The sequence below is a fragment of the Drosophila nasuta genome, chromosome X (assembly GCF_023558535.2).
Source record: "Drosophila nasuta strain 15112-1781.00 chromosome X, ASM2355853v1, whole genome shotgun sequence".
NCBI lineage: Eukaryota > Metazoa > Arthropoda > Insecta > Diptera > Drosophilidae > Drosophila > Drosophila nasuta.
Genome location: NC_083459.1, coordinates 4251097 through 4266373, shown reverse-complemented (window position 1 = coordinate 4266373; position 15277 = coordinate 4251097). Strand labels below are relative to the sequence as shown.

The 15277-nt window shown below is 37.9% G+C and overlaps 2 protein-coding genes across 2 annotated transcripts in view; both read left to right on the top strand.

Annotated features, from left to right (window-relative positions):
* LOC132796135 (GATA zinc finger domain-containing protein 14) overlaps positions 1-15277 on the top strand; it is a 221033-nt gene that overhangs the window by 144306 nt on the left and 61450 nt on the right. The window lies entirely within an intron of this gene.
* On the top strand, positions 12970-14748 carry LOC132796542 (farnesol dehydrogenase). The gene is made up of 2 exons (XM_060807745.1): positions 12970-13560; positions 14167-14748. The coding sequence occupies exons 1-2, from the start codon at positions 12988-12990 to the stop codon at positions 14341-14343; spliced, it is 750 nt and encodes a 249-aa protein (XP_060663728.1). The 5' UTR covers positions 12970-12987; the 3' UTR covers positions 14344-14748.

Below are 15277 nucleotides of genomic sequence, written 5' to 3'. Positions count from 1 at the left end.
TGTTGCTATTGCAACTCGCATGAGGCACGCACACTGTGGCTAGTGCAATAAACTGACGCACGATATGCGTGATCTATTTAGTTGTTCCTGCTGGGCAAATACTACTCTATTTTTATACACAATTTATGCAAACAAAACATAGATTTTCTTTTTTTTAAGGAGGCACCGGAGTTGCAACAAAGTATGGCAATAAAACACAATTAGGAGCGTGACTCAAAAAAAAAAAAAAAAAAAAAGAAAGAAGAAAGAAAAACAAGCAAGTAACACAATTGGGTTAAAAATAAAGAAGTCGCTGTTGGGCATGTTGCACACGCTCACGCGCACGAGGCGAAACGGCCCAAAGCTAACGTCAAAGCCAAGCTAAGGCTGAAGTCAAATCCAAATCCAAGCGCCACAGTCACAGCCAGAGCTAAAGACAAAGACAAAGACAAAGCGAATTCTCTAAGGCACCCACAAAAAAAAAAAACCAAAAGGTTGCCCAAAAACTTGTGCAGAGAGACTTTAAAGGATATGTGTGTGTGTGTTGGTGTGTGTTGCAGGGTTGGGCCTGAAGCGTGGCACGGCAATTGGCATAAAATATGCGCCGCTTGCATGCCACAGACTTGTTATTAAAACATAAAATTTGCATGCAGGCCGTACAACAAAAAAAAAAAAAGCAGAAAAAAGCTAAGCGCCGCTCCACGTTTGTCGCCCCGCATGACCACGCCCATTTGAGGCACGTCAAGACATAAATACGTGCCCACAAAATACTACGTGCAACTAAGTATACATATATACCATGTATATAGAAATATATAGTCAGGTGTATCAATGTAAGTGAAGTTGCTTGATGTGGCAGCCACAATTTTTGACTGCTGAATTATGCACAGCGCAACAGCAACAACAACAACAACAACAACAGCAACAATAAAAGCAAAGGGCATTAGCTTAAATTTCGTCAGTTATTTACGTAGGTCCATGCCACACGCTGTGTGGCAAGTAACTTCTGCTAACGGCGATTTGTTTGCACATCTTCTTTTCTGTTTCTCTTTCTTTTTTTTTTGCGATTGCCACAACTTGTGGCAATTGTTGTTTGGTTTCGGGTGTTAAGCTGTGTGTCCTGCATACAATAAACGCTGCTCGCTACTCGCTGCCAGTTGGTTAGTTAATGCGATACAAACGCAGCAGCAGCAATCAACTGCGAGTTGTGAGTTGCCACTTGCCTTTGGCCTCTGCCATGGCAACAACACAACTTTGCCACAACATGCAACATGCAAGCTACGAACTCTGGTCAACTGCAAATTGCATTGCAGCATCATCGTAAGCGTAACCTTTGCCCCTGCAACATGAGCATTCCGATTGCAGCACCACAAATTGCTGCAGCTAATCCTGGACTCAACCTTTGGGCTTCAATGCACACGTCATTCAAATGCGAATCACACACGATGACACTTTTAATTAATACATCTGAACGTCAAGTCAAATTGTGGCAATCATAATTCTTCACTTGATTAGCTTGATTGATTTGAATTAACTGAGCACTCTCTCAAGCTTCTTTCAATTATTTCGCTTTTATTTTACATTTTCCACATTTTTTTTTTGTGCTGAGCTGTGCAACAGTGAAAATCCGCTTGAGCTGCTTAAATTGGCTGCACACAAGAACTTCACTTTTACGATGCGATGGCGCAGCACTTTGCAAACGAAGGCGGAACGAAAAAAAAACGAAAACAACGAAAGAAAAAAACGGTTTAGCATACGCCTTCACGTTCGCCTAAAAGCATGCAGCACATTTTTTACACTCCCATGCGCTTATTTTTAATTATCCAGTGCAATCCATGGACAAGAATTCAGCGACCGCAACAGCGCGAGAAAAATGAAATATATGATGTGAAATGAAAGAAAAGCAAAATGGAAGAACAAAAAAATGAAATATAATAAAAAGGGGAAATGAAAATCATAAAAAACCGCAGCTCAAATAAAATGCAATCTAGAATAAAAAAAAAAACACAGAAGAGAAGCAGAAGAAATGTCTGACTGACCTGCAAAATGAACACATAAATCAGGATAATTTCAAAAGAGGGAGAGAGAAACAAGGAAACAAGGATAAAGGACGCTGTGTAAAATCGCATTAATGACCCACGCTTGGCGACTTGACAAAATCATAATTCCCTCAACCCATTTGTCAGTGCAAACCAAAAAAAATAAAGGAGAGCGAAGAAGAGCCACAATTCCATATGATAAAAAACATATGAATAAATATGAAATGCGATTCCGGACAGAACGCAATAAAATGCAATAAATGCGAGTCCAGCGCAATGCAAATATTAGCATTTCTCTACGTGTATTTCTTATTGCTTATTGCATTCATTTCATTTGAAAAACATGAAATATATATCATATATAGACATACATATATGTCGACAGTTGAGTGGGCGAAAAGCGTGTACAGCAAATAGCTTGAGCCTCTAAATGAAGTAAAGCCATTTTGCCGGAGCTTAATTGCAGCATTTATATGTGCTTTGGAAAATTCCATAGCATGTCTATGCTGTCACATTGTGATTTGTGCCAGAGCATTTCAAATGGAAATGAAAAATGAATATGAATAGTGCCCATTTGTCGTCATTTTTTTTTTTAATTTCAATGTGAACACGACAGCAGATGTCATTGAATGCGACATGTTTGAATATTGGTTCATTCAGGCGCAGTCAAATGAAAAGTAATAAAAAGAATGAAATACAAAAATAAATCAAGCTATGATATTAATAATGAGCCAACTTTTGAATTGCACATAATTTTAATTCAAATTAATCTCGGCTGCCGGAAAAATCAAAATGCTCAATAATTGTGCCCTTTTTTTATGTGTTTTATGTTGGCCAACTGGCATATGAAAAATGTGCAACAACTGTCATTAAAAAGGTAACAAACGGCACTAATATCTAACGTCTGTAATTTCCACACACACACATGGAGAAAGAGGAGGGGGGAGGTGAGTTACGCCCATGACAAATGCGCCCGAAAGGCAGCCATTACATTTAATTTCCCCATGGCATATTTTATGCCAACCATCCGCAGCTTAACCCTTTGGTAACTGCTTTCATTTCGCTGTCGCTGTCCAGAACAGTTACAACACACACACACACACACACACACACACACACACACACACACACACACACACACATACACAGGAAGTTACACCCACTTGATATGTACAATTTGAGTGTCATTAGGCGTTCGTTCGCTGCTGCTGCTGCTGCTGGAAAATTAAATGCACATTAAACATTTACGAGTCATATTATGCAGATGACGTTTTGAACGAAGGCATGCCAAAACCAAAAAAAAATTATGATGATATCCAGGCCAACGATCTGGCCAAGATTCCTCCATTCAACTCCCAAAGGAGAGAGTCCGGAACACGACTGTCGAACATTAAGCAAACATTCTAATGACAACCAAATGTGGCCTGATAATTGAACGTTTTGGTGTAGCTCCCCACTTAACTGCTGTCCAGTTGCTTATCTCTCTCACTCTATCTCTCTCTCTCTCTCTCACACTTACAGATTGTATAATGTCCACGTGCTTGGCTTGGTGTTCTCTAAATCCTGTCCAGGTGTGCTTGTGTTTTGTATGTATTTATTTATTTACTTTTCGCTGTTGTTGTGTTTCCTTTTTTTTCTGTGTTTTTTTTTGTGTATGTTTCTTTTTGGTAGCCTCTTTTCCTGGTAATTAGAGTTTCATGTTTCGCAGCCAAACAACAAACGGAAGTCGCTCGCAGGCGTTGGCAACAATAACAACAACAGGCAGCAGGCAGAAGAACGTGCTGCTTAATTACAGGCCATTACCAAATATCACACATACGCCATGTGGCCAGCGGCACAGCAAAAGCAAACGAAATCCCAACTAAGCTAAATCACAATAAAGCACCCAGACATCACACATACACACACACACTCAAGTAAAACGAAACCAAAAACTAAAAAAAACCGCAGGTCCAAACACCCTTTTGCTATTAAAGCCAAAGAATAACGAAATGAAATATAGTTTTTAATTATAATTGCTATTCAGCGCAGGTCTTATAAAAGTAAAAAATTACAGAGACAAAAATGAAATTAATAGCTAAATTAAGTTGTCGTAAACATAAGAGAATGCAAATTTATATTTCGAAATATTTTTAGTGACAATGAAAATATCACAAGGAATAAAGTAACATTCCATGAAGATTCAATATCAAAGCAGAAAATAACACAAAAAAAAGGAAATTAGTAACTAAATATAGTTGTCGTTAAAATAAGATATATTTTTGATAGAAACAAAAGTTGTGTCAGAAGAAAAGAAGTAACATTCAATGTAGATTGTTAAATTTCGTGTTGTGTTTGGACAACTTTCGACAGCATTTCAATAATATAAATATAAATTCTCTGGCAAATTTCTTTCAAAATACTGCCAAATTGTAAATGTATTTTATTGTGCAAAGAAATGTTTGTGGAATTTGAACAAGATTTCAATTTGAGCGCATATAAATTTGATTGAAAATGACGAGAGAGAGATAGAGAGAGAGAGAGAGAGAGCAAATATTTATTAGCTTTTTACAGTGAATGTTGTTGTTGGACGATTTGCTTTCAATTTGTTTGCCATGCACAATTTGATGTGATTGCACTCAGTTTGGTTTGACATGGGATCAATGACACAGACATGTCTGCATGCCTAATGGAAATGCTCATAATACACACACACATACACGTTGAATATACTTATGTATATTAAATATATGTATGCATAGAGCAGAGAAGTCTTTCCTTTGGCTAAGTTTTAGTGCTTCGAGAGTGAATCGCGCGTTGTGTCGATAACCCAAATAACAGCCCCAAGCAAATGCAATTTAATAGCGAACAGTGGCCACTGCAACGAGTCACGGCAATATTCAGATTACACAACACACACACATACACAGAGAGAAAGAGCGATAGAAAGACAGGAGTGTGTTGGCTGTGTGGCAGCTCGCTCCTGTGGGGCCATCGCCTTTGGAACTGGCTAGCTGGACTCACTTTAATGGCATGCCAGAAACCGGCACGAAATAATTGTTTTCCGTTGAGCAATAATTTTCTATACCAAGTCCCTTGGCATTTCACTCTCCCTTCCCCTCTATTCTCACACTGTCCCGACACCTCCATAAAGGTGCCGAGTGGTCGAACCAAAAGCTGCCATAGCCATAGCCACAGCCACAGCTACGAGCAGAGTTAGCTAAAGCTGCCATAGAAGTCTCTCTCTCTCTCTCTCTGTGTTTCACTCTCTTGGAATCCAGTGGACAGGGAAACATGGAATGTTTTTCTTTCTGTGTTTGTGTGCGTGTGTGTGTGGCACTGCAAATTGAGTTAAGTGTAAAAAGTGCCAAGCCCAGGTGAGCGCCTCAGCACCTCAGGTGCCTCTGGTGCCTTAGGGGGCGTATGTGTAATATTTTGTGGTGCCCCTCTAATAGCTGATTAGCTTTTTAGCTGGCAGTGATATACGTACGCTTAAAGCCAAGAACGAAAGCAGCCACTGATTGCCAATCAGTTAGCTGGCTAGCCAACTTCTAACCGCAAATTCATTAGCTGAGACAGCGTTGTTGCGTCTCAGTTCTGCAGTTAGTTTCGCAATTTGTTTTGTTTTATTCAATTGCGCATAAATCTCGTTCGGCTAATGAGTGTGGCAAGTGATATTAACGAGTCTCAGCTGCCAACACACAACTTTCTTTGCAGCAAAACTTTAAGTTAAGAACGAAACTTTAAATGTTTAAAAATGGCATTTTCAAAGGGTTTTCTTTCTTAAGAATACATTACATTCCAAGAAAAAGAAAACAAATTGGGGAATGCGCACATTGTTTTATCAAATCAATAGCTGGCATTTAAGCCAAATAATATTCGTTAATTATTTGTCAAATTCCAAGAAAAAAGCCTACGCAAAGAGTGAAATAATATGCGTTGAAACTTTAAAAATGTGTAGGTTTGTAATTTTTGTGGCATTCGAAATGATGCAACATTATTTATTTGGTAAATGAAGCCACTTAAATGACAACAACAACGAGAACAACAACAACAACTGGAGCCACAAGTAAACAATAGCTGGCGAGCAAATATACATTTATGTGCTGCTCATCCAGTGAAAGCGATATCCCCATGTTATTGTTGGCTTTCATTCCACTCCATTACGGTGGTCAGTCAGTCTGGCAGATAGGAAAGGGGAGACGGGGAAAGGGGCAAGTGGCACTAACAGTTTACATTGTTGCGTTGCTTGCCTCATTTGTGATAATTTTATAGAACCTGTAAACTAAAGCACCAAATGATGGCCCGTTTTGTGCGCGTAACAAATGGCACGAAGAAACACACACAGGGGCAACAATAGGGGAAAAGTGCACAGTACACGCCCACATCAGCCACGCCCTCCCCACTGCTATTATTCTCATCATCAATCCCTCAAGCTGCCACAATGTAATGCAGCCAACAACAAGAAACACGCTAAGAAAGTGAAAAGTGGAAGGCAACAAAAAAAAAAGAAAACAACAAAAAGTTTCGTTTTGCTTTTTCCAAAATGTTTGTTAACGTTTTTCGCTTCCTTTTGTTGTTCGCATCGTTTACCTGCTTTATAACTTTGGGTTCCTTACTTTAAACACCTCCTCCTCCCCCACCTTGAACGGACTGCAAGTGCAAACTTTGCGCGCCTCCCAAACTGAGTGACACAAGATTGCCCAAAATGAAAAGAAAGCTGCCGCCTCTCGTACACACACAAAGAAAAAAAAACATTAATAGCACAAACATGAACTTCTGGCGAAGCGGTTGAATATTCTCATTGATAAAGCAATTTTCATTTCCCAAGAATCGGCCTAAAACTGTCAATTGAAGCTACTTTTGAACTTGCTAACAAAAATGAGGTAGAGTTCAAAACAAATATTATTTTGTAGTCTTTCTTTTGAAGTGCGGTATTAATTGTAAAATATACCGAATCAATACCGTAAAAATACTAAAAATATACCGACTGATACAATTGGTATATTGATATAGTAGTAGTATTTAAAATATACCAGAGACTCTAAATAACATATGCTATAAATATTGCAAACAAAAAACCCAAACACTATATTTGGTATATTAATATAGTATTATATTCAAAATATATTACAGAGTATAAATAGGGTATAAATATTGCATTCAAATTTCTTAACTACTTTTCAGGATTTTGTTGTAAAACTTTTAATAATAATGCAGTCAAAATGTAAATTAAAAGAATTTACTAAAGCATCGGCAGAAATGTAAAAAAAAAATGGTTCAATGTTTAAAAATAAAAAATTCAAAGTGCAATAAAAAAATATATTTCTTCAAAAAGTGACAGCCATTTATTAAGATTCAGTTTTAAAATAATTTGAAAGAAAAATCTAGACATGATATATAAATTAAATGTACTCACAAAACATGACCACAAATTACTTAAAAAAAATATTAAATTTGTATATTTTTAATTACAAGCAAGGCAGTAAAAATTAAATAAAAATATTGCTTTAAAATTTGTAAGCTATATTTATAGTTTAGTTACTAAACATTTTCGAAATATTATCAGCTACAAATATTTATCAATATTTAGTTAGCGAAAAGTTTCGATTTAAGTTTTACAATAGCAAAAAACTTTGCTGCTCTTGCATTTGACGCGCACTTTATTTACATGTAGCTCATTTATTATGTGTGTCTCATTATCCGGCATTTAGTCAACGTCCAAACGTCTTTGGGGCATTCAGTTCAGTTTGCCATCAGCTGCGATGTGCTGCGCATTGTGTGGATGCGTTGTCAAGGATCTTAGTGTCATCGTATGGATAATGCATACCACGCTCCGGCTGCTGGGGCAGGCTTCACTCGCTCTCTGTCGCTCAAAGTTGTCTCTCTCTCTCTCTCTGTCACTCCTTCTCCCCAACTTTGACTGAAAGCAGCGTTAAGGCCATGCCATGGCAAACACAAACGCAAAAGCAAAGAAAAAAATTAATGCGAAATGGCGCAACGCGAAAAGGACTTTGATGATGGCAGCCAATGAGCGAAGCTAAGCGACAACAAATTGTTGTTAATGACATTTTAAGCAGTCAAATGAGGCGACTATGTGGCAGACAACGAAGACAGCTCAGGCAGGATGAGCATGAGCTAGCTAGCTGCTCTCGCTGCTTGTCAACAACATATTGAAAACTAAGCACAAAATGTTGCAAATATTTGAAATTCAAAAGAATTCACAGAAAAGAACAAGACACACTCGAAAGAGAGAGGGAGAGAGAGAGAGAAGATTGTGGGAGAGTGAGCAAACAGACAAGTGATTTTAATTGTGCTTTGTTGCTCCTCTCTACTTGTTTTTGCCAGTGGATAAACAGAAGTAAGCCGCCACACACGCACAGAGAGAAAGATACAATTAGTGTGTGTGTGTGTGTTTATGCGGGCCCTTGCCACATGCTGTTGCCACCGCAGATTGTTGTGCAGTTTTAAAATTTAATTTACACCTGCCCCCACGAAATTAATTTATGCAGCTGCACTGCAAACAAACGCATAGAAAATGGAAAATGGAAAAACTATTGTCAGCCGCAACACAAAAGCATTCAACTACGTACATTTATTCAATTGTTGACCTGCAAATGCCGTAAAATACGCTTTTGAATAAACCCTTATGCCATATACACACACAATGCGAGTCCTTGATTAGTTTCACATTCTTTGGCGCTCCAAAAAAGTACTAAATAGAAATTAATCGAACATGCCAAAAATGTTTTCTATTATGTTTGCGGTGTTTCACATAAATTGCAATTAGCGAGCAGAGTGCCAAAATATCGATTAGTTTGAAACGGGTTTTCGATAATTAATTCTAATGTTTGTAATTTATTAACAATTGTTTGATTGCATACGAAAATTTGTATACCAACTATCCATAGGGTAGAAGAGTATTAAAAAAGGCAAAAGGAGACATCTCAGACCCCATAAAGTATATATGTACATATATTCTTGATCAGCGTCAACAGCCGAGACGATATAGCCATGTCCGTCTGTCCGTCTGTCCGTCGGTCCGTATGAACACCTAGATCTCAGAGACTATAAGAGATAGAGCTATAATTTTTTTTCGACAGCATTTGTTATGTTTGCACGCAGATCAAGTTTGTTTCAAATTTTTGCCACGCCCACTTCCGCCCCCGCAAATCAAAAAAATCGAATAACAAGTGTAATTTAAAAGCTAGAATTTCGGTATATACAATAATTACTGTAGTAGTTATGATTCCTGAAAATTTGGTTGCGATCAGATAAAAATTGTGGGAGTTATTAAAGAAATACTTTTGGGCAAAAACACCTACTTACTAGGGGTCTGAGTTGCTTTGGCCGACAATCTGGCACATTGTGCCGTTTATGGTATATTTTGAATGGTGTAGTATATCGATATACGAAACATACCATTTGGTATTTTTTAGTATTTTTTTGGTATTTTCGGTATATTTTTTGAAAATGATACCGCAATATTTTGCCTTTATTAAAAATGGGTAGCGGGTATCTCACAGTCGAGCACACTCGAGTGTAACTTTCTTACTTGTTGGTACATAACAATAGTAACTACAGTATTTATGATCTGTGAAAAACTAGTTGCGATATTTTTATATTTTTCGGTGTATATTAATTTGGTATATTATAAGAATAACACCGAATTGCTTTGCCTTTATTCAACATGAGCAACGGGTATCTCACAGTCGAGCACACTCGACTTACTTGTTTATGATTCCTTTTGGCTTACAATGTGGTATATTTTGATTGTAATACTATATTAATATACCAAATGAAATCGTTAATATATTTTTGTATTCTTACAGTATATTAATTTGGTATTATAAGAATAATACCGCTCTGCTTTCGTTCAAAGCTATCATGTAACATTATTTTCTTATTTCTTATTTTGCTTTAACTCGTGCTGCAGAGTGTTGGGCAATTAAGTTGTATATTTGGTTGTCTGTTCGAAGGTTTTTCTTTTGTTTTTCTGACACAGTTTCCTGCTGCTGCCAAAATATTGTGATTCTATTTTCGGCTGCCAATTTTTATTTGCCACAACGTGTGGCATGGAAATAAATTAAAACCAAATAAAATGAGAGAATGAAACTGAAACTGAAATAGAATAAAATAATAATAGAGACAAGAAGCGAGCTTCACTTTTGCTCTACACAAAGTAGAATCTCAGCCAGCGGCTTGAAATTTGTATATATGCTGAGATAAGTGAGAAAATTGAGTGAGAAGGTAGATGGAATATTTACGTTCAGGGGTCTATTGACACGTTTAGCATCGCAAACGAGCAACCGTTAAAGACAAAGCGAAGGGAGCAGAGACAACAACGAGTCAACGAGTCAGTTGCCAATGACTCAAGGCAGCAGGTAGTCCACGAATTAGGGAGGCGTGGGGGCGTGGCTAGTGATGCGTTGCCATCAAACTCGCTGAATAGCTAGCAAATCCATACAAATTGCTATAGAAATTGCCGTCAAATTATTGATGAGAGTCGCTTAGAGTGGATGTGTCTCTGTTATCAAGCAGCTGCCAAACTATATATATATCGTATATATATAGTATGTATACTATATGTGGATATAGAGGAGAGCGTGTTAATCAGATTGCTGCCTGGCAATTTGTGTAGCGACATTCAATTTGATGTTAATGTTGCGTTTCTTTTTTTTTTAAGTGTCGCCGCCACACACATCGTTTTGCACTTGTAATTGCATGATAAAGTGCTGCAAAATGACGGTCGTGATTTGATGAACACAACATGGCCACACACACAAAACGCACACACACTTGCAACATGTTGCAGCACCACTTGCACTTGCAACAATTGCAAAAAATACGAAGGAAAGGACACAAAGCAGGGCAAAGCAAGCTCGTTAAAACCCGTGTGAAGCTGCTCCCATTTCTGCCTTAAGCTAAGTCCCACACACACACACACACTCTTACCCCTGCCCCCGCCCCCGCCCCCGCCCACACTCATCGAGCTTTTATTGTTTCCCATTTAAGCATCTCTTGAATGTTACGAGCGTTCCCATAAAAAAAATGAGCAAAAAACGTGCAAAAACAACAACGACGGCGACGACGGTGATAAAGCAGAAAGAGCCAAGCGGATCCTTTTTCCGCAAATGCATTGGTATAGGTGTGTTGGCATTTTCCACACTACATGTGTGTATGTGACTGTGAGTGTGAGTGTGTGTGTAGAGAGCGCACAACACGAGTCGCCGTTTAACTGGCACTGCATGTTGGCTTTTTTTTTAATGGTCCATATAAGTATGCCTGCATATGGAGGAGGAGGAGGAGAGAACGAGTCGCTGTGTGTGGCATCTGAAACCCCATAAATGCATATACATATATATACTGCACACTCACACAAACACACCCACACCAACACAGATAGAGAGTCGCGTTTGTCGGCCATATCGCTGGCAGGCTTATTAACCCATTTGCCAGGCAGCTAATTTGAAAGCAGACCTTAAAACCGCAGCTAAACTGCGACCACAACTTTTAAAAGCGCCCCACTCACTCACACACACACACACACTCACAGCGAGTGTACTCTATATATAGCATATTTATTCTCATGCTGCATGCTACTTCTGAATGCGGCAACAATGTTGCTCTGTAGCAAACCAATTTGCGCTCTTTGATGGTGAAATACATTCATTTGCAGCAGTTGCATTAATAAGCTGCCAAGTAGCAAAACTTTGATAACTTTGAGCTTATTTTATTTAGGCGCAGAATACTATGAAAATAAAAATCATTAATAATATTAGAGACTTACTTTTAGGTCATGCAATAGCATTTAAATTAATTTTGAATATTATTTTCATTGTGCGATAACTTGGTATATTTAGTACACTGTGAAATATTTTCAATGTAGTACTATATCAATATACCAACTACGATATATAATAATATTATATACTTACTTTTAGGCCATGCAATAGCATTTAAATTATTTTTTGGATGTTATTTTCATTGTGCGATAATTTGGTATCTTAAGTACGCTGTGGTATATTTTCAATGTAATACTATTTTAATATTTTTTGGTATACCAATTTGGTATATTTTAAGTACTGTTTTGAATAAAAGTAAAACTGTGCAGTTTCATTCTTTAAATATACCACCGAAATACTAAAGTATATAAAAAATCTATATTTGGTATATTGATATATAGAACTATATTCAAAACATACTGTAGTATAATAATAAAGAAATTGTACTAACTTAAAATGAAATATAGATAAAAATTAAAGAATAATTACGCTCAAACAAGTATAGATTAATGAGTAATAGCATAAATATATTTCAAGTCGATGGCCTTAGTAGCTAGCAATCCCTTTTTTTAGTTATTATATTATTTTGTATATTTATTAACATGTTAATAAATAAATAATAATAAATATACTTCAATTTGAAGGAAGTCCACATCAGCAGCAAGAAAAATGAAAACCTTGCGATCTGTAAAAACTTCAAATTGCCCATTATCACTAGGCAGCTGATTGTAAAGGGGGCAACAGATAAGGCGAGAGGCAAGCAAACAAACAAACAAACAAGCCCTCGAGAACCGCATCGCCAGACTGAACCTGAGCGAACAGCTGTTGTGTGGTGGTCTGTTCCAAAGCAAAGAGCAAAATCAAAAGCTAGCGACACGTCATGCTGAGATTAGAGCTGCTTAGAGCTGAGCGCGTGAAACGAAAATGCACGATGTAAAGCAAACATTTGTAAATTTAATATACAGAGTGAGGTATTGATAGAACTCATTCTCAGCAAATAAGATAAATAGAAGCATAAAAGTATAAGGAGAAGAAAGAATATGAATACAAGCCAATCTATGTAGAAGTAGCATTTAGCTAAGAAATTGAATCAACTACACGCGCTCATCTCTCAGCCAGAGAGCACGCTATAAAGAGAGTAAAACAGTTGATAAGCGATTGCTATAAAAATCAGCTGAATGTTTCTCAATTGCTGACAGTGGATCATGGAACGTTGGCAGAATCGTGTGGCTGTGATAACCGGCGCCAGCTCAGGCATTGGAGCTGCATGCACGCGACTTTTGGTTGCCGCCGGTCTGCAGGTGGTTGGCCTTGCACGTCGCACCGAGCGACTGGAGCAACTGCGTCAATCGCTGCCCGTGGAGCAGCAGTCACGTTTCCATCAGCGGACCTGCGATGTATCTGCCGAGGGGCAGGTGAATAGCGCCTTCGAGTGGATCGAACAGCAGTTGGGCGGCATCGATGTGCTCATCAATAATGCGGGCATTGTGCGCGATGGCCAATTGCTCGATATGCCGGTGCCAGAGATCAGCCAGATACTGCAGACGAATCTGATGGGCAGCATTTACTGCACCAAGTTGGCAGCGAGCAGTATGAGACGCCGTGAGATGGCCGGACATTTGTTTTTCATCAACAGCACGGCCGGTTTGGCAGGCTACAATCCAGGACCTGTGGATCCCAGTCTCAATGCGTATACGCCTAGTAAATTCGCATTGACCGCTGTGCATGAGATCTGCAGGCAGGAATTGATCACAGCCAAGTCAAAGATCAAGACAACGGTAAGTGAAAGAGGAATTTAAACAAGGTTTGGCTAAGATATCTTTTTATTTGGCAATTTGTTTAAATTCGGAGTAGCTTCCAATTTATTTTCGGAGAGAATGAATGCAAAATATGAAATCTTTCTGTTTTGGCAATTCATTTAAATTCCGAAAAGCTTCTAATTTATTTTTGTAGAGAATAAATGTAAAATATTTGCCTTTATCTTACACTCTAAATGGTTAGTTTAAAGTATTGTAATGATAAGATAGGTTTAGCAGAAAATGCGATTGTGAACTACGGCCAATATGTTAGGATAGACAGATGCGATATTGAACTTATTCTCGCTAAAAAAAAAAGCAAAGGCAACAGCGCAATTAAACATTTATTACATTAAGAATTATTTAAATTATATACCACAAAAGTAATGTATAATTATTATGACTTTCCAAAACTCTTCCGCTTAACAAATTCACTAAAGAAATGAGTAAATTCTATTATTATTTATTCTATTTATATGAACCACAAAAAAGGCTAAAAATAAATATTGTTTTACCTGTTATGCCTCTATAATTAAGCTATTAATAATTATTACCAATTTCCTTATTTTTTCTTCAATTTCCTAACAGAGCATTAACCCCGGCTGGGTGGCCACCGAGATTGTCTCGGATGAGATTAAGGCGCAGCTGGGCGATGTGATCCTACAAGCCGATGATGTGGCCCAAGCGGTGCTCTATGCACTCTCCTCCTCGCCCAATGCCCAGGTGCAGGAGATAACGTTGAGGGCGGTGGGTGAATGGTACTGATAACATTCTACAGTCTGTCTCTCTGTCCGTTTGTCTGTCTGTCTGTCTGTCTGTTTGGCTGTGTGAAGTGAGCACGTGTTCTGGGGCTTGTTGTTTTTTTCCCTTTCCCTTTCGCAGCGCGTTTGTTATTGTTGAAATGAAGTAATCAACACCAAATAACAATCAAATGAAGGCAAAACGACTCTCGCACACTCACTCTTGCCTTCTCACTCTCTTACACCCGCCATCTCTTTCGCACTCACAGTCACATATTGTGTGGCTTTTACTTTTCCTTCTTTTTTTTTGTGGGCCTCATTTCGTTTTTATTGTAATTGTTATGATTATTGTTGTTGTTATTGTTGGTTTGGCTGTTACAGTTTAACAACAACTCCCCAAAATAAATAATTCAGTTTTATAAATTAATAACCGACTGTGAAAAACAGTTATTTGGGGGCGGCACACACACACACACATACACACACACACTCATGCAGAAAGCTGGCAACTGGGAACACGATATTTACGCTGGGTCAACAACTTGTCGTCGGGTCATTTTTTAATGCAGGTCAAATCGATTTTTCAATTCACCTTGAGCTGAGAGCTAAAAGACACAATTGTCGTATTAATATGCGAGCATGTTGTAATAATAATGCCACAGCACAATAACCGTAACGTAACGTAACGTAACGTAACGATTGAAATGCTTCCATTAACGGATAAGCTCTGTATCGATATTGAAAATCATTGCGGTTGCATATATGAAATGGAAAAATTGTACTCAAATAATTCCCGATGGCATCTGAATGATAATTAATGTCAATTAAGCTGATGTAAATTTAAAGAATTGAATTCACTGTTTATCAGATGCGCGACTATAATTAAATAAATTTGTTTATTTGACTACACTGGGATCGTAAATTGTGCTAAAAATACATTTTATTGGTCAAATGCTAAA